This window comes from Lithobates pipiens, unplaced genomic scaffold (genome assembly GCF_037356315.1).
Source record: "Lithobates pipiens isolate NorthernLeopardFrog02 unplaced genomic scaffold, aLitPip1_a1.2 Scaffold_1, whole genome shotgun sequence".
Lineage (NCBI taxonomy): Eukaryota > Metazoa > Chordata > Amphibia > Anura > Ranidae > Lithobates > Lithobates pipiens.
The window spans coordinates 53582180-53608650 of NW_027507685.1; the positions used below are offsets into that span (position 1 = coordinate 53582180).

At 42.6% G+C, this 26471-nt stretch overlaps 1 protein-coding gene across 2 annotated transcripts in view; it reads right to left on the reverse strand.

Annotated features, from left to right (window-relative positions):
• The window catches only part of DOCK11 (dedicator of cytokinesis 11), a 551771-nt gene that overhangs the window by 333684 nt on the left and 191616 nt on the right, over positions 1-26471 (reverse strand). For both annotated transcript variants that reach the window (XM_077493986.1, XM_077493985.1), the window contains 6 exons: positions 13819-13997; positions 7887-8003; positions 7091-7166; positions 5163-5263; positions 4190-4301; positions 1363-1429 (listed from right to left, as the gene is read on the reverse strand). In XM_077493986.1, the coding sequence (XP_077350112.1) occupies positions 1363-1429; positions 4190-4301; positions 5163-5263; positions 7091-7166; positions 7887-8003; positions 13819-13997 (652 nt within the window). The remainder of the gene's footprint in view (positions 1-1362; positions 1430-4189; positions 4302-5162; positions 5264-7090; positions 7167-7886; positions 8004-13818; positions 13998-26471) is intronic.

A 26471-nucleotide genomic window follows, 5' to 3' on the forward strand; every position in this document is an offset into this window, starting at 1 on the left:
CTCCTCATGCTGGCTCATGTTCCGGCCAGCGCGTCCTCTATATTGCCTTCCCTGGCGCGGAGTGATTCCTCCCCTTCTGCTCTGTTCTTCGCTCGGCTAGAGAAAAAGCAGAGACGAGCGCCGGTACCGGAAGAAAAAAAAGTAGCAGATCGATCTGGCATCTGACTGGAAACTTTTGTGGACACTCGTACTCCAATCCAGACAGCCACCAGCAACAGGATCAAGGAAGAAGTGACTCCTGGGGCCGGCTAACACAGAACACAGGTGTGTGCTTGCTTGGGGGGGGGGGGGGGGTGGATTCAAGATCTACTACTACTGCAGCAGCATCTTTACATTATGCCATTGGCAGCATGGGTGGCACTGTCTGCAGGTAGCACATGCGTTATGGGCAATAACGCATGCGGCATGGGTGGCACTGTTACAGCAGAATATGGCATTGGCATCATGGGTGGCACGGTCTCTGCAGGCAGCACATGCATTATGGGCAATAACGCATGCGGCATGGGTGGCACTGTTACAGCAGAATATGGCATTGGCATCATGGGTGGCACGGTCTCTGCAGGCAGCACATGCATTATGGGCCATAATGCATGTGCTGCCTGCAGAGACCGTGCCCCCCATGCCGCCAATGCCGTAATGTGCTGCAGACAGTGTCACCCATGCCGCCAATGCCATATTGTGCTGCAGACAGTGACACCCATGACGCTAATGTCATAACGCATGTGATGCCTGCAGAGACAGTGCCATCCATGCTGCCAATGGCATTATGTCAGCAAGTAGCACATGCGTTATGCCATTAGTGTCACGGCTGGCACTGTTTACAGCACGTTACAGCATTGGCGGCACTGTCTGCTGGTAGCACATGCTTTATGGCCCATAACGCATGTGCTGCCTGCAGAGACAGTGCCACCTGTGCCGCCAATGCCGTAATGTGCTACAGACAGTGTCACCCATGCCGCCAATGCCGTAATGTGCTACAGACAGTGCCAGCCATGCCTATCGCTTGTAGACAAACCTGCACTTTGTTTCAAGGCGGGGTCTGGGGAGGGGCTGGGACGGGGCAGGGCTGAAGGAGGGACCATGGGCGGGGGCCAGGGGTGGAGCTGAAGGGGGCCCCGTCAGGTAGGCTGTACGGGGCCCCATGATTTCTATCAGCGGCCCTGCATACAGATCCCACTACTTGACTTGCCACTGCAGTTGTATTTGGTTAGATTATGTGTAAGCAGAGGGAGCTCAGGGATGCTGACAGATAAGTATTGAAAAACTTTTTTTCATCAGTTTACATTATAATTTTTAGAAATGATCCAAAATAGGTTAGGTGTCGGCTTTTAAAAAGAAAGCCTCTTTACTTGTCATACTTACTCCAAAAGCATAAGGAAGTTTAAGAGCTCCTGGGGGGACATTTTATTCCAATAGCCAACCAGCGAATCTAAAAAAACAAAACAAATAAACTGTCATGTTCAATGCTTTACAATGCAACAGGTGGCATTCTGGCTCTATTGTTGCTGGAGCAAAATAAAATATAACCGAAAAGATTTACACAAAGCATGAGCAGAAAGAATATATAACAGAACAATTAGGGAAATATAAAGCTAAACATAATTCAAAGCACATCTATTAAAAAAAAGGTCAATAAAGATGATTTATTACAAGTGAGTAGGCAATATGTGATAATAAATATCCAAACAAGAACAAAATATTACAGCGCATGCCTGCAAAAAAAGATATTTACCTTCTGCAAGGCTGTTTAAAACACCTAGACATTTTCAAAAAACATCAAAAAATATGGGGATTTGGTCACACCATATTGCTGTGCGGTGCTTAAGCCCACTTACTGCGACAACATACCCCATGGTTAGTGGGTCCTACACTATCCGTAGACTGGGAGATCCTGCTTCTCTGAACCATGGGAGCCATACACTCCTCTATATGGGAGAACGATAAGTATCCACCTATGACACAGGTGGACACAGTGCTCCTGCCCAAAAGGATTTGGTCAGCATCCATACAATATATAAACAAGATATTTGGGGGGCACACCCTAAAAGATGCATTAAAGATCGTGCAGCCATAAGACCATTCAATGGAACAAAATATTACAGCGCACACATGCAAAAAAGACATGTACCTCCTGCAAGGAGGCTATTTAAAACACGTTCCCCCTGCGGAACGTTCCCCCTGCCCGGAAGAGCCGGATCACGTATATACAATTGGTCCGGCACACAGGTGCTTCCCTGTGGCAGTAAAACTGCTATGGGGCAGACCTGCAGAAATCAAAGAGTTAAATATGTCGCTTCCTCACCCGGTTTTAACCCAGTATAGCCCTTGACACTGTACCACAGCTGCATACATTACATGCGGTTGCAGTACAGACCCATTCACTTGAATGCCTTTCACTTGGCAGCAGTATACGACAGATGGATAACAGGAAAGATAGAACTGCCAAAATGTTTATAAAACATTCAGTTTCGATCAGGCAGCACATTGCATACGTTGTTTAATTAGATACATTATATACCATTGTGCAATTCTGTATGCTTTGTGTTAGAATGTGATTTACACTTGCTGTTCCTGGAAACTGTTTTTAGGAAGATTTTGTCAGATGTAAACAGTCTTTTTAACCACTTGCCTACTGGGCACTTAAACCCCCCTCCTGCCCAGACCAATTTTCAGCTTTCAGTGCTCCTACACTTTGACAAATACTCAGCCATGTAATACTGTACCCAAATGAATTTTCTGTCCTTTTTTTTTATAAAATTGAGCTTTCTTTTGGTGGTATTTGATCACTTCTGGGTTTCTTATTTTTTGGTGCTGTAAATTAAAAAAGACTGAAAATGTGGGGAAAAAATTCATTTTTCTTTGTTTCTGTGACAAAATTTTGCAAATTATTAATTTTTCTTCATAAATTTTGGCCACAATTTATACTGCTACATATCTTTGGTAAAAAATATCCCAAATTACTGAATATTATTTGGTCTTTGTTAAAGTTAGAGAGTCTACAAGCTGTGGTGCAAATCATAAAAAAATTGATCACATCTGATCACACCTGATGTGCTGGTGGCCTATCTCATTTCTTGAGACCCGAACAAGCCAGGAAAGTACAAATACCCCCTTTTTTGAAAGTAGACATTCCAAGGTATTTAGTAAGAGGCATGGTGAGGTTTTTGATGTTGTCATTTTTTTCCCACATTTCTTTGCAAAATTAAGATTTTTTTCCACAAAATTATCATTGTAATAGGTTATTTCTCTGACACGGCATGTGTATACCATAAATGACACCCCCAAAATACATTCTGCTACTCCCGAGTATTACAATACCACATGTGTGGGACTTTTTCACAGCCTAGCCGCTTAGAGAGGCCAAACATGCAGGGAGCACCATCACGTGTTCTAGGAGCATAAATTACGCATCTAACTTGTTGACTTCCTATTACACTTTTGAAGGCCCTGGAGCACTAGGACAATGACACGTGACACTGATGTGGCACTGATGACAGATGGCACTGATACGTGGCACTGATGGCACATGACACTGATGTGGCACTGACAGATGGCACTAATACGTGGCACTGATGACAATACAAATGTATTGAAACTGCAATAGCTGAGACTTTCGTGCCTCTGTTGTGACCTTTGAAGATTTCTTTCGACACAAGCCTATAGCTACAAAGGTGAATGGTGGCCAGTTACGAGGAGCTTTTACTGCTAGTTCCCAATATAAAAATACTTTGGTATGCATAGTCTGGGCACAGGATTGGAAAAACATCATACTTTTGTTTTATATTACTTTCCAAAGTCCACTCAATAAAAAATGTATTGAAACTGCAATAGCCTAGACTTTGGTGCCTCTGCAGTGAACTTTGAAGATTACTTTTTCCACAATGCCTATAGCTACAAAAGTGAATCATGGCCAGTTATGAAGAGCTTTTAATGCTAATGTTCCTAATATAGAAATACTTTGGTATGCATAATCTGGGCACAGGTTTAATTATAAAAACTTGTTTTTTAAATTAGCAAAAGGGAACAAATATGAAATGTTCACGGTTAGGGTGGGGGTTTAAACATGCTCTAAAAATAAAGTACTGTATGCTATCAACCAAAAAGACTTTCACACAGAGAAAATACCTTTTATTTCCTTAGAGAGACAAATTTAGATCAAATGTAGAAAACAAATTGATGTCAGACTAACCTTCTGAAATGACTCTGATGACATACAGATTGCAGATGAGAAGGCTCTTTATTTCATATGTGTCCAGTCTGTTATAATGGGACACGCTGCTTTTAGTGGAGCTTCTCCGCATCTAAAGAGATCATTAAACAATAAGATAACCTTGGCTACATGTAATTGTTTCTATATGTGTTTTTCAACAATGGTTAGTTTGGATTTCTAAAACAGTTTTCAAAACAATTTATCAAAAGGTATCACCGGGAGGTGACTAGCTGTATACAAAGAAACAGCTGTAGAATTGTCTTTCTTTACTTTGACAGAAACAAAAAAAAATAATTAAAATGTAATTCTAACAGGCTATTTTTCCCTTGACGGAGGTATGCCAGGGTCACCTACTGTAGTGCAGTATTAGTATACAGTACAGAAATGTATCACAGGCAGATCAAATAATGGCCTGACGACTACAACAAGGACTCATTTTATGAAAGTAAAGTGCTGTATCCTGTTAGCCATTAAACGCAGTAAGAAAATAAAAATGTAGGTAATGCCTTTCATGTACCTTGATGAACACATTTTGGGGCTGATTTACTAAAACTGGAGAGTGTAAAATCTGGTGCAGCTGAGCATTGTATCCAATCAGCTTCTCACTTCAGCTTGTGCAATTAAGCTATGGAAAAAAAAAAAAAAAACTGGAAGCTGATTGTTTTTTTTGCAGAGCTGCGGCAGATTTTGCACGCTCTAGTTTTAGTAAATCATCCCTTTTAAGATGCAAGCTTTCATGGACACTTAAATGCCCTCCTAGGCTTGTACCTTAAAAAATATACAAATCCTATGGTGATCAGGTCTGTATACAGGATTCTCTGAAATAACACTTATCAGACACTGGCAACGTCACTTCAGTCAATATCTAAGTGAATTTTCTTGCCAATTAATTACAAAAAGATAGTCACAATGAAAAGTAAACTGTGTGAAAATGGTTCCACTGCCTTCTTACATTTTCACTATTCATGCTTTGTTCATTCATTCCCTCAGCACACATTGATCCCCGGGAGTCCTCTCTTTTCATTATGCAGCCATTAGAAAACGAACTGAACCCTTGTGAGATAAAAGAACAGAAATTAGTTGTAAAATGTTCTTTAACCACTTCAATACCAGGCACTTTCGCCCCTTCCTGCCCTGGACAATTTTCAGCTTTCAGTGCTGTCACACTTTGACAATTGTGTGGTCATGCTAAACTGTACCCAAACTAAATTTTTATCATTTTCTTTCCACAAATACAGCTTTCTTTTGTTGGTATTTGATCACCTCTGCTTTTTTTTATTTTTTGCTAAACGAACTAAAAAAGACCAACATTTTTGGAAAAAAAAAGTTTTTCTTCATTTTTGTTATAAAACTTTTCTCCTTGACTGATGGGCACTGATGGACACTGATGAGGTGGCACCGATGCGCACTGATGAGTTGGCACTGGTAAGGTGGCACTGATAGGCACTGATGAAGAGGCACTGATATGTAGAATTGATGGGCACTGATAGGCTGCACTGATTTACAGCACTGACAGGCAGGACTGATGGGCACTGGCAGGCGGCACTGATGGGCAGCACTGTTTGGGCAGGTACTGACAGGTGTTAAAGCAGAGCACTGATTGGCACTGTGATGGACACTGGCACTATAGTGTGCACTGATTTACACTGTGGTGGGCACTGATTGGCACTTTATCGGGCACTGATTGGGCACTGACTGGGCACCGATTGGCAGCTTATAGGTACATTTGATGGGGGCTGTGCTGATAATCATTGAGTTGATTATCAGCACAGACCCCCCCCCCCCCCCCCCCCGACAGGGAGAGCTGCCAATCAGCTCTCCCAGTCAGTGCGAACCAAGGAATTCAGTTTACCAGTCAGGTGACCTGACTGGGCTATTTATATTTTTAAACCTCTGGGCTGGCTTGTTTTAGCAACTAATAGCAATAAATATATTGTTTTATCTGTATTTCAGAGTACTAATCCTGGGACTTCTCAATATATCAGCATACAAATCTTGATGGTTTGGCACTGATGTATAGTGCATGCAGATGGGTTGTTTTTTCATTACGGCTTTTCTTTTTTCATTGGAAATTAGTTTTCTACATACTCAGTAAGTTACTGTTGGATAATATTCTGTCTACTATTATATACTATATACTCCCTTGATCCCCATATATTTCCTTTTGTATTATGTTATACACGCCCCCATGGTGCTCCCTACTCTAATGTCCGGCTATACACCGGTGCTCTATTTCGTTTAAACAAGCTTCTCTGTATATCTTTTGATGTTTTATAGTAATTAATATATGTTTTCTATTGATGAATATTTTGGTATTATTCAATTATATGTATATTATGTTTTCATCCTATTAGTCAGTTACAATAAGCTCCAGAAGAAGCGTTTTGAGATACGCGAAACATGTCGAGCATAACATCATCATTCAACCCTCATTGATGTTCCACAACTTTTGGATTACCTACTATTTCAACTTTTGGAGTGATGTGTAGTGTTTTTTAACAATATAGATTACCAATAATATATATGAGTGGTAACACAATTGGGGATGAGTTTTTTGGATTTCTGATGATCTTTCAATGTACTGACTATTTCTTTTTAATGTTTTTGTAAATAAAAATATTCTTTTAATTATTTAGTTGTTGTAGTTGTGCCTTGAAAGTCCATAGCCCAGAAAATTCTCTTTTTCCTCAAATTTCAAATATAGGACGTGGCACATTTTGACCTCTATCCTGTATCGACCAGACCACATGGTGTGTTGATACAATTGTTGTTTGATACCTATCAACTTTAACTTTTGGAACAATCAATAAGGGGTTTTTAAGTGTACCCAGAGACATTTTTAATTTTTTTTTACCCCATAAATAACAGAGCAACACTAACCTGTGTCTCTGTCCATGATCAAGCTCGATCTATTGGATGGAGAAGAGAAGTTGTATATAAATGTGTCTCTGGAAGCCTGGAGAAGAATTGTTTTTGCGTTAATTTGCAATCATTCAGTAATGCAGAAGAATGTTAATTTTTGTCTACTGTCTATTATACAATGTATGACATTATTAAGAATTAGGAAATTATTGAACCCATTCATTAAACAAAATGTCATTGTTACTGCCCTAAAAGAGATGTACTTTATACAGCTATCTAAACTTCCTAGAGAAAAATGCAAACCAGTGTTTAATAGTATTATACTAGAGAGGGTTAGACAATGACCATATGCAATGCATTAAGTAGAATGTTAGCACCACAACAGAGTTTCCTTTAAATTATCTGTTTATAGATTGTCATTTTGTTCTTGTTTTCTTTATTCTTGCCCATGCTTCACTCTGCTGACATTACCCATATCTATGCAATGCCAGCATAAGGAGCTGTGACTGCTGGGGTGATGCAGATAATCACTACATCAGTATTCAATATTGTATGCAAAAGCTCCTAGGTCTTTGGCTAAATTGTCAATTTCATCACTCAGCATTTACCTGCACTTAAGGGGGTGCACAGAAGAACACTCCTGCGTGGAGCTGGGATGTTGTGGAAATGCGGAATTCCACATTAAGTAGCTGGTCTTCAGGAAACGCATTGGTAGAGAATAGGCATCATAAAATGCACAGTGGCCAAAAGGACATATTTTTATCTCAAAGTCTACTGATTTAAAATCGACAACTTTCACGTAGGAAAAACTTACAGATGCTGACATAGGTGTGCAATGATACAAGAAGTCCCTCCCAGTGAACCTTGAGACATTCTCCAACAACATTCCCACCAGAGGTAAGTAAAGCTGGCCAATTTTTGCTTGCTGGTTCTGAAAGACAAGACATGAACAATTTTCTTTTTTTGTTTTTTATTTTAGGCATTTATGGGAAATCTCTAATATACATTTTACTGGAATTTAGTTTATTCCTGGATAACATGCATTTTTTTTCAATACACTATTGTTTAATGTGATTACGCTTCTGTGTTATAGGATGTGTCTCATGCTCCTATGCAATGTGACTCATCCCTTTTTATCATATGCAGAGCCTGGTCAGAATGTTTAGACATCACAAGACTGCAGAAAAAAAGAGATGGGTGTTGAAAGGCAATGTCTGGTTGGAAAAACTTAAAGGGGAACTCAATTCTTGTTGGCTTGTGGCACAGCATACTTGCGCACTACGACACACCCTAGGCTCAAGTGAACCACCATTATCTTCCTTGCCACAGTCCTGTGATACTCTCCTTTGGACACTGAGGATGTAACTCCTGTGTGCACATGCGTCATCTCCCTCACCTAGCTCTATCCTTGGTATGCCAAGAATGAGCCTATATTTGTACTGCACGGCAAATGTGTATACAGACGAGCAAAAACAGCATGGCAGAATTTATTTTTTTCTTTTGTAAAAAGAGATTTGCATGTTTGTTCTTCCAAGAAACTCCTAGCAACCCAAGGTTCTAGTTCCATTTTAAGCACTGAGAAAATAGGATGTTCCCTCTGTATGCATATAAATAATTAATTTTCACTTTTTGATTGAAGTATCCTTTAAATGCAAATCCTCTTAATTAATTATTTAATATTAATGTATCTACTAAGCATTTTGAAGCCATCTGGAACCCCTGGGCCCGCATATGTACATGTGACTCAGTAGGGGACATGAAAATGTCACAGTTTTTCCCCAGGGTTATATTTATTTGTCCTTTCTCCAGATACTCTTTTCTTCTTTCTATACCCTTCTTTTTTTCTCTTCTTTCTTTCTTTTCTGTTTACTTTGAGGGTCCTCATACTGGGATACCCTTGCTATTACTGAATTCAGCCTCTGTTCATATTTATAATAGTGAGAGTTTTAGCCCAGTGTAATTACTCCCCACATGGGTGGGGGAATATTTTCCTAGGGCTGTTGCTTTCTTTAGGTCATTGGTCGAAACTAGTTTCGACCTTCTCAAATGTTCTTTTAATGCTACAGTGTTATATCCTTCTTTTTCTATTTTTACATCTCTGAATAAAAATGATTGAAAGTAAATTCAAATGTGTGCCTCGCTAATGCAGGGAAAAGCAACAGATTTACTGTAATGCAGACCTCCATAGATGCATAATAAATACTAATGACAAACAAAATAGACATTGGGAACACCCTAAGGCACAGGTGGGTGTTTAACCACTTGGGTACCGCGCTATTGCCGAATGACGGCATTAGCGCGGACCTAGATTTCCGGGACTACGTCTATTGACGTCGTCCCGGTTACGAGCGGCCTGCGCGCCCCCTGAGGGGCGCGCGCGGCGCGCTCTGTGATCGGCGAGTCTATGAGACTCGCCTGATCACCGATCCGTGCAAGGGGTCGATCCCGACCCCTTATCACGTGATCAGCTGTCAGCCAATGACAGCTGATCATGTGATAGAACGGAGCCGGTAATCGGCTATTATTCCTCCTCGCGCTGACAGCGCGAGAAGAAAAAAAAAAAGCCGATCACCGGCGGCCGTGATCGGGACATCAGTCCCGATCACGGCCAGCAATGCAAGGCACCACATGCCACCTGCCAGTGCCCACCTGCCTCCCGCAGTGCCATCCTGAAGGATAAATAAAAGTAAAAGTAAGTGCCCCCCGTCTGTGCCCATAGTGCCCACAGTGCCACCCACAGTGCCACCCACAGTGCCACCCACAGTGCCACCCCACAGTGCCACCCACAGTGCCACCCACAGTGCCACCCAATCTGCCTCAAAGGTGCTGCACCCCAGTGCCGCCCATCAGTGCCCAGCAGTGCCGCCCATCAGTGCCCAGCAGTGCCGCCCATCAGTGCCCAGCAGTGCCACCTATCAGAGCCACCTATCAGTGCCACCTATCAGTGCCCATCAGTCCCATCTATCTGTGGTACCTATCAGTGCCCATCCGTGCCACCCATCCGTGCCACTTATCCGTGCCACCCATCCGTGCCATCTTAGCCCATCAGTGCCGCCTTATCTGTGCCCATCGGTGCCGCCTTATCTGTGCCTATTAGTGCCGCCTTAACTATGCCTATCAGTGCCCACCAGTGCAGCCTATCAGTGCCCACCAATGCAGCCTATCAGTGCCCACCAATGCAGCCCATCAGTGCCCACCAATGCAGCCTATCAGTGCCGCCTTATCAGCGCACTTCAATGAAGGAGAAAAATGACCCGTTTGCAAAATTTTCTAACAAACTATTAAAACATGATTTTTTTTTTTTTTTTTTTGCATCTTTTTTTGTTTGTTTAGCAAAAAATAAAACTCCGAGCTGTGACTAAATACCACCAAAAGAAAGCTCTATTTGTGGGAAAAAAATGATAAAAATTTCATTTGGGTACAGTGTTGTATGCCCACGCAATTGTCATTCAAAGTGTATCAGCGCTGAAAGCTGAAAATTGGTCTGGGACTGAGGGGGGTTTAAGTGCCCAGTAAGCAAGTGGTTAAAGGGATATTTAGCATAGGATTCTATATTTCCCCCTAACCACTATGTGTGATACAGTGCATTGACTAAGGATGAGCCGAACACCCCCCTGTTCGGTTCGCACCAGAACCTGCGAACAGACCTAAACTTCGTGTGAACTTTAGAACCCTATTAAAGTCTATGGGACTCGAACGTTCACAATCTAAAGTGCTAATTTTAAAGGCTAATATGCAAGTAACTGTCCTAAAAAGTGTTTGGGGACCCGGGTCCTGCCCCAGGGGACATGGATCAATGCAAAATTTTTTTTTTAAAAAGGGCCGTTTTTTCAGGAGCAGTGATTTTAATAATGATTAAAGTGAAACAATAAAAGTGTAATATTCCTTTAAATTTTGTACCTGGGGGGTGTCTATAGTATGCCTGTGAAGGGGCGCATGTTTCCCGTGCTTATAACTGTCCCTGCAAAAAGTGTAATTTGTGCAGGAAAAAAAGTCTTTTAAAATCACTTGCGGCTATATTGTCGGCTACCGTAATACAGAGAACAGTCAATGAGTGTTCTCTGTATTAGCCGACAATTCATTCATTGATAAAAAATAAAAAAAAGCGTGGGGATTCCCCTAAATTCAATTACCAGGCCCTTCAGGTCTGGTATGGATATTAAGGGGAACCCCGTGTCAAATTAAAAAAATTAATTTGACGTGGGGTCCCCCTAAATATCCATACCAGACCCTTTATCCGAGCATGCAACCTGGCAGGCCGCAGGAAAAGAGGGGGGACGAGAGAGCGCCCCCCCCTCCTGAACTGTACCAGGCCACATGCCCTCAACATTGGGAGGATGCTTTGGGGGTCTGTGACCCCTCAAAGCACCATGTCCCTATGTTGATGTGGAGAAGGGCCTCATCCCCACAACCCTGAGCGGTGGTTGTGGGGGTCTGCGGGCGGGGGGCTTATCAGAATCTGGAAGCCCCCTTTAACAAGGGGACCCCCAGATCCCGGCCCTCCCTGTTTGAAATGGTAAGGGGGTACAAAAGTACCCCTACCATTTCACAAAGAAAGTGTAAAAATGGTTAAATAATGACACACTTTTGAAAAATTCCTTTATTAAAAATAAAAAAATAAAAAAAAGATTCCAGCAGTGCTAATCCACTCTTGCTATCCAGCGATGGATGATCATATCCAGCGATGGGGGATCTCTCAGTCCAGCGCTGTCCATACATCCGTCTTCTGTCTCCACTGTGGAGACACTGCGGGAATCCCAGCGCTGACAATTCTTATATTAGGAGGGCGGGGCCACCCGTCACCTGACCCCGCCGCCCCTCTGACGCTGGTCCATTAGGGGCACCCCCACGTCAATTTTTTTTTAAATTTCATGCGGGGTTCCCCTTAATATCCATACAAGACCTGAAGGGTCTGGTATGGATATTTAGGGGGACCCCCACGTCAATTTTTTTTTACAATTTGACACAGGGTTCCCCTTAATATCCATACCAGACCTGAAGGGTCTGGTAATTGAATCTAGGGAAACCCCCACGCTTTTTTTTTATTTTTTATTTTTTTTTATCAATGAATGAATTGTCGGCTAATACAGAGAACACTCATTGAGTGTTCTCTGTATTACGGGAGCCGACAATATAGCCGCAAGTGATTTTAAAAGACTTTTTTTCCTGCACAAATGACACTTTGTGCAGGGACAGTTCTAACCATGGGAAACATGCGCCCCTTCACAGGCATACTATAGACACCCCCCAGGTACGAAATTTAAAGGAATATTACACTTTTATTGTTTCACTTTAATCATTATTAAAATCACTGCTCCTGAAGAAATGGCCGTTTTCAAAACTTTTTTTTGCATTGATCCATGTCCCCTGGGGCAGGACCCAGGTCCCCAAACACTTTTTAGGACAGTAACTTGCATATTAGCCTTTAAAATTAGCACTTTAGATTTCTCCTATAGACTTGCACAGGGTGTTCCGGCTTTTCAAATTTGCCCTGAACAGCTCAAATTGTTCACTGTTCGCTGAACAGGCGAACAGGCAATGTTCGAGTCGAACAGGAGTTCGACTTGAACTCGAAGCTCATCCCTAGCATTGACATGGATGCCTTATTCTGCTGGAGACCATGCACATATGCACTGAGGTACATTTTTTTTCTTTCTATAATTTCCCCTTTGGTAAAAATAGGTGTAGGCAGTTGCTGGGCCTTCCCCCTGCATGTGTCGCTTCCTTTCGTTTGGGAAATCATGAATACGGGAGTAGATCAAGACTCATGGTCAGACAGTCATGGAAAGCGAGCACTAAGGACCATACACTGATAAAGATGTGATTGTTAGTGTATCAGTGGAGCAATCGTACAGCGGGACATTGGCATGGGTTGGCGGACTGAGCCTTCTATAACTCTGTCTTGTGGGGACCCTGCTGCATTGAAAGGTATGAGCAGCACAGCCCTTGAGAAAGGAAAGATGGGAAAGTGTTCTGTAATTGGATGTTGCGTCAAATTAAAACTTGTTTATATTGGATGAAAAGGTACAACTACAGAAGTTACTGTTTGTGAGAAATGGTCTGTTATGAATCTAGGGAAGAGAGATAGTGAATATCATCTGGGGAATAAAATGTAAACTGTCACGTTAACCCTCCAGGTGGTAAAGTGCCTAAACAAATGGGAAAGACGAGCAGCCAGCTCTGCACTGAAAGCGTTGGTGGCGATAGAACATTTGTCAATTAGTAGGGTGGTCTGGCACTGGATGCATCCTGCTGGGCAGGTGGGTCCCTATCTTAGAGCCCACTGTGGAACGGGACCAGTCCTAGGGACCTGGCCTGGAACCACAGTGTCCAAGGCCTTGGAATGTTACAGTGGCTCCCCTTCTAGCCTACGGGTGGAAGCAAGAGAATTATTGTGTGGTAAAAAGCTGATGGAGGAAATCTGTACTCAGTGCTGTTCCCCTCAAAATGTCTCTGTATTCAGTGGCAGGACAGGTGTCATTGGCAGGTGAAAGGACACTATTATACCGTATGTGGGGTCTGGTGAGGAAATATGGCCTCCAGCCATGAGGGGGCACTAAACCCACCTAAATAGGAGTAACAATTCCATCAGCATGCAGTTTCCACAAGCTAACATGAGTATTTTAAACACCTTGGCAGCATCCATGTCCCACATTGCACATTGCAGTAACAAATTGTCAGGTCGTGTCATATTTTAAAATAGAAAGGTATAGTGAAATTTGCACCCCTGTCAGTTAAATCATTACCTTGTGCTGATACCTGTTATCAAAGGCATGCTTGATCAGCAGATGTTTAACTGTGGAGATTGCAGCATATCTGATGTCACAGTTGTCTTGTAGGGCCTGGACCATTTCTCTCAGCAGAAGCCCAACCAAGAAGTGATGCTTGCAGTAATCATCTGTTAAACTGCATTCAAGATTCATATCTACACACAAAGAAAATAAATCAGATGTTCATTATTCAGTGTCAGGACCCTGACAACAGAACAAATCAGTAATGCAGAAAGAAATTTAAAGGGCTTTGCATTTATAAAAGTGACCTAGCAAACTAAAGTTTACAAGAATGAAGATTTTATGCAGAAAAGTTGTGAAAACAGCAAGAATGATATGGAGTATCCCACAGCAACCAATGAAAATTCAGCTTACCGCTGCCAAATTACTGAAATATCATTTTTAATTTCTTGCTATGGTTTACTGCAGTTGGCAAGCAGCAACAAAAAAAAAAAGAAGCTGTTGCAAATGTATTTTGCTATTTTGTACTTTTATGGCTGTACAGATTTCTAAATAATTCACTGATTACACCAGAGAAAAGAGTTGACATTTTTAAGGTCATCAAAGGATAGGTTTGCAGTCTAAAGTTGTCCAAAGAATGTTTTGTAGTTTCAACAGGGTCACTTCAATACTAACAACTGTCAATACTTCCTTACAGCCACTATTTAGAATTCAGCTACCAGATTCCAACTTTTATATTCAATGCCAGATGGAAATCTGATTGGTGGCTGTAGGAAAACAGAAAGGAAAAAAAAGTTGGCTGTAAGGAAACAGAAAAAAAAAGTTCTCTGTAATTACAGTACATTGGGATACAAAAGACGGCACATGCCTACAGTTTGACTATGGCATCTAGCAGGGCTTTTTTTTTTAGAGAATAGGTCCAGGAACTCCCCCCTTCTGAGTCCCCCCCTTGTCTCTAACCCCTACCCACCTCCAAGCATTGTCCCTTGATTCCACCCCCTACCCACCTCCCAGTACTGCCCCAAGTATCATTTGCTAAATAATTTGTATGGAATTTCTTCTTGTCTAATAACAAGAAAAGCAGTAAAAAATAGATGCACTGGAGCCAGCAACAATAGACCCCACCCCAGTAATAATAGATCCTCCCAAGCAACAATAGATTCCCCTCCCACCAATAATAGACCCGACCCCAACAACAATAGGTCCTCCCAAGCAACAAAAATTCCCCTCCCACTAATAATAGACCCACCCCCAACAACAAGAGGTCCTCCCAAGCAACAAAAATTCCCCTCCCACCAATAACAGACCCCATCCCAGCAACAATAGATCCCTCCCATAACAATAGACTCCCCCTGCAACAATGGACCCCACCCCAACAACAATAGGTTCCAGTTCTAGCAACAATAGATCCCTCACACAACAATAGACTCCCCCAGCAACAATGGTCCCCACCCCAGTAACAATAGTTCCCCCCAGCAACACTAGACCCCACCCCAGCAACAATAGTTCTCCACACAACAATAGACTCCCACACAGAAACAATGGCTCATTCACAACAAAATACCACCCTCAGCAACAAAAGATCCACCCCAGCAACATTAGACCTCCCCCTAGCAGCATCAACAGCGGTCAGCATTAATAGACCCTCCAGCAGCCAGCAACAATAGACCTCTCTCTCAACAGTAGATCTCCCCCTATAAGCACCATAAGACACCCCCCAGCAACAGCAGATCCCCCACAAGCAATAATAGACCCTCACACAAAAATAGATCCCCACCAGTGACCATCAATCCCCCAGCAGACAGCATCAATAGACCCTCCAGCACATCCCTTGCTATTACATACATTTGGTGCTGGAGGTGCCGGAACTGTGTTCCCCCACATTCCCACTGAAAAAAAGCCCTGGCAACTAGCAAACTTTGAGTTTTGTTCAATGGACACTGTGGTTTCCTTAATGGCCTTTGCAAGGTCAAATAAAAAAGACAAGAAATAAATGTCACTTACAAAGGTGATAATTTTTTTTCCCTTCCTACTTTATATTATCCCAGAAATGTATTATTTATTTTATAAATTCCCAGAAAAGAGGTGTCTTTTAGCCATGAACTGATTAAAGAGATGCTCTGTCAGGAATTTAAAAATTAATTCCAGGTAGATACTCAAAAGCATAGGTGTGCGCAGCCTATTGCATTTGGGATTGTACCCCATAGCTCAAACACAGAGCAGCAGTGGCTAGGGGTGTAAACATTTCACGGTCATGATGCTATGCTTCCAAGCCATGGCAGAAAATACAGAGTGCAAATTACATTTGAACAAGTCCTTAATTAAAAAAGGAAATAAATAAATTATATATATATATATATGTATATATATATATATATATATATATATATATATATATTATTTTTTTTTACATTCTTAACTGCCCTTTTGGGGGGCTTTGGTGAAATATCAGGGTTCTAAACAGACCCCTGAATTCTTACATGCAAGATTTGTATGTATTTAAGACAATAAACTCATGCAAAATATTAAACATTGAAGTGTAAATCAATAATAAAATCTTCTTTCCCAGTCGAAGCCTTTTACAGGGAAACGCATCGGGCGGAGCCATATTTTGTGGCTTCATCCCACATGAGCAGGCTGGTGCTGATCACCGCCGTATTTGCAGCACTGCAGGGGAAGGAACAAGAGGATCAGAATCTACAGTAAGGCAGTACAGTTGGTCCTCCTGCTCGGCAGGTGCCCAGGCCCCTCTTTTAAAATAATAGGACACAAGCCCAGTACAGGAGGGTAGGCTGTACTGCCTTATCATCAGCCCTGGTGCATGGGGTGATTAGGGTGTGAACAGGCACACCCTCCGCGCATGCCTATGTTCAAAAGTTATATTTAATGCAGTTGAGTATTCCTATTATTTTTATATATTTAAGTGTAATTTACATACAGCATAATTAACCAAATCTGTTTGGATATTACCTTCCTGTCATTTCTTGAAGAACCAGAAGAGGAAGGGACTGCACAGGTGAGCAGAGTTGATGACTTATTAGCGTGCTGCTGCTCCTTCATTGTCCAGTCAACAAACTGTGGGTCAGAAGGTGGCACCACAATTTTCTTTAAAAAATAAAATGTAAACCTTAAGACCCCTTTCACACCACACCGCCTATTGCGTCGGCGGTAAAACAGCGCTATTTTTAGCAGCGTTTTACCGCCGGATTTGCGGTGCATTTCGGCCTCTAGCAGGGCACTTTTACCCCCCACTAGCAGCCGAGAAAGGGTTAAAACTGCCAACAATACGCCGCAATAGCGGCGTTTTGCCGGCGGTATTACAGCGCTGCCCCATTGATTTCAATGGGGAGCAGCGGTGGAGGAGCGGTAAACACACCGCTCCTTCACCGCTCCAAAGAAGCTGCTGGCAGGACTTTTTTCTAATGTCCTGCCAGTGCACCGCTGTAGAATGAAAGCCCTCGGGCTTTCACACTACACACAATGGTGCAGCTTCTTTAGGGCGGATTGCAGGCGCTATTTCTAACGCTATAGCGCCTGCAAAACGCCCTGGTGTGAAAGGGATAACAGAATAAAATGTATTTTTCCAAAAATACTATTTTCACCTTTTTTCAACCTGTTTTGCACCACAATGCTGCTGATCTGCAACCTCTGCAATGCTCAGGGCAGCTTTCTTGAAAGCGACATTGACAAGACATGCCTGAGCAGTGTATATTGGCATAACACTTCATAGGGGTAGATTAAGGCCCCTTTCACATGGGTGGACCATTCAGGTCCACCCGTCAGTTTTTTAGGCAGACCTGAATGGACACTCCATACAGGTTTAAAGTGGTTGTAAACCCTTACAAACCACTTTGACCTACAGGTAAGCCTAGATTAAGGCTTACCTGTAGGTCCAAGAAATATCTCCTAAACCTATACGGTTTAGGAGATATTTGCCCAAAGACAGGCACCGCTATCTACGGCGCATGCGCCGTATAGAGCGGCGTGCAGGCGCACTGAGCGCGGCATTTCCAACAATGTAGCTGCCGCGCGTGTCGGCTTCCATGCGCATGCGCGGGAGTGACATCATCGCGGCTTCGCCGAATGACAGCGGCGGAGCTGCGAGACCCCACCGAGAAGATGGATGCGCTGGACTACAGGGGACAGCGGTGACTTCGCTGGCTCCTGTGTCAGGTAAATGACACATAATGGGCTACTATGCGATGCATAGTAGTTCATTATGCTTTGCCTTTGCAGGGAATGAAAGAGGAAGTAAACTCATCAGGGTTTACTTCCTCTTTAAGGAGCGAGGGATGTCAGCGGTGACATGTCTGCTGACATCCGACCTGGATGAAAACGGACTCTACGGTCTGTCTTCATCCGATCCCCCATAGAGGAGAGCGGCTCTCTGACAGGACTGTCCCTGCCCAGTGTGCAGAGACAGACCTGTCATTTGCCTGCTCAGCGGGGATCAACGGAGCAATCCCCTGCTGAGCAAAGCAGAGCCCGTACACGGACATGTCCGCGTGAAAGTGGCCTTACTAAAGGCAAATTGGCTGTTTACTTTGCAGAAGAATTTTCTGTTAGCTTAGTGAACGTGGAGAAAATTCACTTTGCAAAGAATACTCAATTATGCGTAAGGATTCTTTTTTTTATTATTATTATTTTTGCTTGCAGATGAATACTTGATAGAAGACAGTAGTGCTTCACCTTGCAAATGAAAAGCCTATTTGCCTTTATTAAATCAGCCCCAAAGTCTTCCCTTGAAGTAAATGTGACAGGGTGACAACACAAGAAAGTAACTGGAAGATAGGGACCGAGCATTCTAAAGAAAATTGTATGTATATGAGAGAGCTTCTACAAGTAAACATCTGAACATTTGTAGTATTAAAAAACAAATACGATATTTCTCACCATATATAATGGCTGTATTTACCTGTATCACAGTAAGTAGGCTCGGTATACATTAAAGCGCAACATACCACCCTACTTGCTGTCCTACACATAGGTCTATAGCAGCCATCATAAAAAAAATTAAACCAAAGTCGGATTTTTCATTCTACATATATTTTGATGTTTACGTTTAGAAGTGCTCTCCCGTACATTTTTCTTTAGATACTTTTGATATTTGGTTGATTAGGACAAGCTGCTTTACTCAAGGGTTTTTATTGATATGTTTCCATCCATATCAGTGAATTTTTTGCTTGCCCACTACATGTGAAGTATATGCCCTTTTCTAATGGACAGAACATTGTCACTCCAAAACAGGCAGTGCCTAAACAAGCGTTTCATGGCAGGATTTTCTTTTAGAGAAAGATGCTGATATAAAAAGAATGGAAAATAAAATATAACTAAAGACAAACCTTTTTTTTTAGTTTTGAATAGAGTGGAGGGGGATTAGAACACCTGCCAGTTTTTATTGCTGTCCGTGCTCCTGTTTGGGAGATCCCCTTCTCTATTTGCCCTGGTTACCATTAGAATTGAAAGTGATAGTAAAAGAAAATCACAAATTTTGTATTGTCCCCAGAAAAGTAATAGATAGGAAATCTTTCAATGGGGACACACGTTTTGGTGGATTGGGGGTCCCCAAGCAATTCCCTTAATTTGCAGGGATTTCCTCTCACTTCCTGTTTTGATTTTGGGACAGTACGTGAAGGCAAAGATGGCAAAAAATTAACCAACAGGGGTCAAAACCCTAACTCACTCTATCCAAAATGTAAAAAAAAAAAAGGTTTTGCCTATAGTTCACTACTTTAAGTTTGACATTTTGTGACCATGTCAAAGACCATATGGGATTTTCATGATTGAGTTTAGATCTGTTTTAATAGAGAAACTGGTGTCACCCTACTGGCTGTGCTGGCACAAAATATATACATAACAACAGTGGAGGAACAAAATTACAAATCCTCTGACAGATATAACAGTTAGGATGCTTGTATTTCAACTGTGTTTGTAACTGTTTTCCAGAGTATAGTTTATCCACCCAGCAACCAAATGTTTTATAGGATTTTTTTCATAATTTTGGTTCATTTCTATACTTGACAAGTCAAAAAAGATCTATATCTTGGAAAATAATACCTAAATATGAAGGAGTGACTGCTAAAGCTGGAGTTAGCGATTGTAAGTGCATACGAGCAAAGTCTTGTGCAGTGAATAGTGAAGGAGGAATACTGAATGTTGAAGATGCCTGGTTGAGATACCTAGAGCTGAGTTCCCTATATAAAGCCTAAGCCCTTGTACACACGGTCGGACATTCCAACGGAAAATGTTCGATCGGACCGCGTTGTCGGACAATCCCATTGTGCGTGGGCTCCATCGGACTGTTTCCGTCGGAATATCCGACGGACAAAGTTTTAGAGCTGGGCTATAAACCTTTCCAACCACATGATCCGATTGGACTTTGTCCGATTGTGTATAGAGAATTACGATCGGACAAAGTACCACGCATGCTCAGATCAAATTCCTAGACCAAAGCCATTGGATACTAGCCTGAACGTAGTCCCGTCGTAACGACATAACGTCATCACGTTACGTACGATCGGATTTTCCGACAACTTTGTCCAACCGTGTGTACGCAACACAAGTTTTGGACAAAATCCGTCGGACAAATTGACCGCAATATAGCTACAGGAAATAGAGTTTAGTAAAACATGTTTTTCTTTTCTTTTAGATGATATCTGTCTAGGAAAAGAAGTGAAATTCTGCCCCCACCAGATTCCAAATGTCATTCAACACTGATAAGAAAATAGCAGCTAACAAATATTTTCCTGAACACCGCTTTTCTTTTCATCTAAATTATATGAATCCAAGCCAAAAAAAATAAGTGTACTCATGAACAGCAATGAATCGTTAGGTTAAAGTAAATGTATGTCTATGACTCAAGGAAGAGAATGCCAGCTTTTTATCATATTTTGTAGAAACTGTACAAAACAAGAATCCAACATAGACCTGCAGTCATTACCCATTGCTGTGAAGAATAGATCAATGGAAGGAAGTGGGGGGAAGAGTAGACAGAGGGATTAAGGTACAGCAATGCACACAGTTCTGAGTTTTACAATGGATGGTAGCTGGGAGCCCAAACATGTAGCAACATACAGTGCCTTGCGAAAGTATTCGGCCCCCTTGAACTTTTCAACCTTTTGCCATTTCAGGCTTCAAACATAAAGATATAAAATTTTTATTTTTTGTGAAGAATCACCAAGAAGTGGGACACAATTGTGAAGTGGAACGAAATCTATTGGATTTTTGAAACTTTTTTAATTAATAAAAAAATGAAAAGTGGGGCGTGCAAAATTATTCGGCCCCCTTGTATTAATACTTTGTAGAGCCACCTTTTGCTGCGATTACAGCTGCAAGTCGCTTGGGGTATGTCTCTATCAGTTTTGCACATCGAGAGACTGAAATTCTTGCCCATTCTTCCTTGCAAAACAGCTCGAGCTCAGTGAGGTTGGATGGAGAGCGTTTGTGAACAGCAGTTTTAAGCTCTTTCCACAGATTCTCGATTGGATTCAGGTCTGGACTTTGACTTGGCCATTCTAACACCTGGATACGTTTATTTGTGAACCATTCCTTTGTAGATTTTGCTGTATGTTTGGGATCATTGTCTTGTTCGAAGATAAATCTCCGTCCCAGTTTCAGGTCTTTTGCAGACTCCAACAGGTTTTCATCCAGAATGGTCCTGTATTTGGCTGCATCCATCTTCCCCTCAATTTTAACCATCTACCCTGTCCCTGCTGAAGAAAAGCAGGCCCAAACCATGATGCTGCCACCACCATGTTTGACAGTGGGGATGGTGTGTTGAGGGTGATGAGTTTCATCTGACCAGAGCACCTTCTTCCACATGTTTGGTGTGTCTCCCAGGTGGCTTGTGGCAAACTTTAGACAAGACTTTTTATGGATATCTTTGAGAAATGGCTTTTTTCTTGCCACTCTTCCATAAAGGCCAGATTTGTGCAGTGTACGACTGATTGTTGTCCTATGGACAGACTCTCCCACCTCAGCTGTAGTTCTCTGCAGTTCATCCAGAGTGATCATGGGCCTCTTGGCTGCATCTCTGATCAGTCTTCTCCTTGTCTGAGCTGAAAGTTCAGAGGGACGGCAAGGTCTTGGTAGATTTGCAGTGGTCTGATACTCCTTCCATTTCAAAATGATCGCTTGCACAGTGCTCCTTGGGATGTTTAAAGCTTGGGAAATCTTTTTGTATCCAAATCCGGCTTTAAACTTCTCCACAACAGTATTACGGACCTGCCTGGTGTGTTCCTTGGTCTTCATGATGATCTCTGCGCTTTCAACAGAACCCTGAGACTATCACAGAGCAGGTGCATTTATACAGAGACTTGATTACACACAGGTGGATTCTATTTATCACCATCAGTCATTTAGGACAACATTGGATCATTCAGAGATCCCCGCTGAACTTCTGGAGTGAGTTTGCTGCACTGAAAGTAAAGGGGCCGAATAATTTTGCACGCACCACTTTTCAGTTTTTTATTTGCTAAAAAAGTTTAAAATATCCAATAGATTTCGTTCCACTTCACAATTGTGTCCCACTTGTTGGTGATTCTTCACAAAAAAATAAAATTTTATATCTTTATGTTTGAAGCCTGAAATGTGGCAAAAGGTTGAAAAGTTCAAGGGGGCCGAATACTTTCACAAGGCACTGTATATAGATGGCATAAACAATACAACCGCATATCAAGTAAAGTGCATACTATGATCCAAAAGTGTCACAAAAAATTCTTTAAATAAAACACACATTTGTGAAATCAGTACTCAAAAGACTAATAAACAATCCACTTATTCATGAGTGTCCATATCACTTGTGCCACTATATTCAAATGTGCCCGTGCTTCCTTAGGACATCCAATCCAGATGAAACACGTTGAGGCGGGTACTTCTGGTGATGTCACATTCTGTGGGTAGAACACGTACCACTTCTGGTTTCTGAGGTGCTGGTGGCCATCTTTTCTGCACCCTGAACAGCTCTGAATACACCTAGTGCAGGTACATTGGCACAGTAGTAAGTGAGTGCAATTGTGTACATGTATGTAATTGTGTGGTTTTTAAGAAATTCAGCTGCTTGCTCAATGATTGTTTCTCTATGGCATTGTTTCCCCTGAACTGGAGCAGTACATGGTACAAGGTGGATATGAACCTGTGAACTATTTTATTCTATTTATTTATTTAACTATTTTTTGACCTATTTTTATAGAGGGTTCAAATTATCTGGTGAGTGCAAGTCTGTGTGGGGGCACTTCAGAGCACATTTGGAGAATGAAGTTTTAAATATGTCTTTATTTTGGGAGCATGGGCACATCTGAATATAGTGGCACAAGCAATATGGAAACTCATAAATATATACGGAATTTTAATTAGTCTTTTGAGTACTGATTTATCACAAAAGTATGCATGGTATGCTCTTTACATATATATATACATATATATATATATATATATATATATATATATATATATATATATATATATATATATATTTGTGCTTCTTGCCCATTTTTCAGAGAATATGAATGCTAATACACACCTGGGAAACGGACGCTTGATATCGGAAAGCCCAAGAGGCACCAATCGACCTGGTAGAATGTGCCGTGACAGGAAAGGGAGGCATAAGCTGGAACCACAATCTGATCCACCGAGAAATGGTGGCTGACGAGACTGCCAGTCCCTTCTTTGGACCAGCCACCGATACAAACAGCGAGTCCGACCTCCGAAAAGGAGCCGTAGAGGACAGATACATCCGCAGAGCCTGGACCACAGCCAAGGAATGCAAAGCCACCTCTTTGGGGTGTGACGGCCGAGGACATAAGGACAGAAGCACAATGTCCTCATTTAGATGAAAGGCCCGAAACAACCGTTGGCAGAAACGAAGGCTGCGGATGCAGCACTGCTTTATCCTTGTGGAGGATCAAATAGGGAGACTTGCAAGACAAGGCCGCCAACTCAGAAACCCTCCTGGCATATGTAATGGCCACTAGAAAGACTACTTTCTGAGAGAGTGTCAATAAGGGGATCTCCCTAATGTTTTCAAACGGTGGTTTCTGAAGCACCGAGAGCACCAGATTCAGATCCCATGGAGGTAGCGGTGGTCGAACCGGAGGGGCAACATGTCGAACCCCCTGAACAAATATACTCACCAATGAATGAGTTGCCAAGGGTCGCTGAAAGAAGACAGCCAAAGCTGATATCTGCCCCTTGATGGTGCTTAAGGCAAGTTTCTGATCCACTCCTCGCTGCAAAAACAGCAGGATCCTGGAAATCGAGTATGTGCGTGGATGCCACCCCATCTCCTCACACATGGAGATGTAGGCCTTACACATACGATGATAAATCTTCCGAGAAGATGACTTCTGTGCCCTCAGCATAGTGGATATTACCAAATCCGACAGACCTCGGCCCCTTAGCACCTGGCTTTCATCAGTCATGCCGTTAAAGCCAGTGACTGTAAAACAGGATGAAGTATTGGATCTTGCAACAGAAGGTCCTCTCACATGGGCAGCCGCTAATGAATATCCACCACCATTCATACTATGTTGGTGTACCACAGACATCAAAACCAATCTGGGGAAGTCAGAATTACCGTAATTCCCCTCGACCACTCTGCGAAGTAGACGTGGTAGAAGTCTGAGTGGGGGAAAATCATAAATCAGCCAATAATGCCCCCATGGAGCCACCAATGCGCTTTGCCGTGTCCGCCCAGGGATCCTTTGACCTGGCAACAAACCTCTGTACCTTCCAATTGAGTCTAGAATCCAGGAGATCCACATCTGGTGTGCCCCACCTTAGGCAAAGGAGCCGAAATACATCCGGATGTAGCGACCATTCCCCTTGGTCCAGTATCTGACGACTTAAGTAGTCTGCTTGCCAGTTTTCTACACCCGGAATGTACGCGGCCGTCAGAGTCGCAGCCTTGGAGAGTCTGCAGCTTGTCCGAAGGGAGAAAGACTCTTGCCTCTGAGGAGTCCAGAAGCAAGCCCAGGTACTCCAGGCGTTGAGTCGGCACCAACACAGACTTCTGTAGGTTCAGTACCCAACCAAACTCCCAAAGAGTTTACATGGTGATTGCCACATTCTCCCTTAATTCTGAGGCGGAAGCTTCTCTCAGAAGGAGGTCATCCAGGTAACCCACGATTGTGATCCCTCGCTGCCTTAGCAAAGCGAAAATTGGGGCTCCTTGATAAAGACCCTCGGTGCCAACGCGAGGCCAAAAGGGAGAGCTCTTCCCCGACCGCAAATCGCAGAAACCTCTGATGCTTGATGCATATGGGGACATGCAAGTATGTGTCCTTTATCTCCAGGGACACCAGAAAATCCCCCTGATGGAGTGCAGTGACCCCTGAGTGAACTGATTCCATCCTAAACCTTTGTACCTTCACAAAGCTGTTGAGGGCCTTGAGGTCCAGGACCGGACGGACCCCTTCCTTCTTTGGGACTTCTTTGGGACTACAAACAGGTTGGAGTAGAATCCCTGAAACCTTTCTGGGTGTTGGTACAGGTCCTGTACTACCCCGAACAGGGCTTCCCGATGAGCCAGAAGAAGATGAATGTTGGAGGGAAAAGAAATCTGTTTGGCGGACAGGAAAGAAACTCTTGTATCCTGATAAAATCAGTTCACAGACCCACTGGTCGCAAAGTAGGGAGTTCCACTGAGCTGCAAACTCCCGAAGGCGACCCCCCCCCCTCCGAGATTCAGGCGGGGCAAACCTTCATGCAGTAACAGATTTGCTCGCAGGCTTGTTTGGCTTATGAAAGGGACACTTTTGGCCCTCAGCAGACGGACGAAAAATCCGCTTCTGAGCAGAAAACGAGGGCCCTTGCCTAGGGCGCGGCTCCTTACCTTTTCTGGACTGTGGGAGCAACTTACTCTTACCCCCAGTAACATTCTTAATAATGTTATCCAGCTAGGCTCTAAATAGCCTCTCTCCCTGGAAGGGCGAGTCTACCAGTGCTTTCTTAGATGCCTGGTCAGCAGACCAGCATTTCAGCCAAATCAGGCGACGTAGCACTACTGCTGATACTGAGGCTCTAGAGAGCAAGGGGGCGGTATCTAAGGCCGCATCACAGATATACTTAAGGCCCTGCACCCTGGTCAGCCAGCTCCATGCAGACTGAGGAAGCCTGTTGAAGCCATTTATTATCAATCGACTGTGTTTACTCTTTTTAAATCATATTGGCAACAGAAACTACCCAAATGACCCTGATCAAAAGTTTACATACACATGTTCTTAATACCTTTGCCCCCTTTAACATCAATGACAGCTTGAAGTCTTTTGTGGTATTTGTGGATCTTTATCTTCTCAGATGGTAAAGCTACCCATACCTCTTGGCAAAAAGCCTCCAGTTCTTGTAAAGTCTTGGGCTGTCTTGCATAAACCACACATTTGATATCTCCCCAGAGTGGCTCAATGATATGCGTCACATGCACAAGTTCCTGGCTGATGAATGAAAATGTTCCTCCAGTATTTTTTGATAACATACTGCATTCATCTTGCCATCAATTTTGACCATGAGTGAAAGAAAAAAATGTTGTGCTATCATTCATATTCTCTGAAAAATGGCCAAGAAATCATAAATTCTGCCAGGGTATGTAAACTTATGAGCACAACTTTATCTCTCTCTCTCTCTCTCTATATATATATATATATATATATATATATATATATATATATATATAT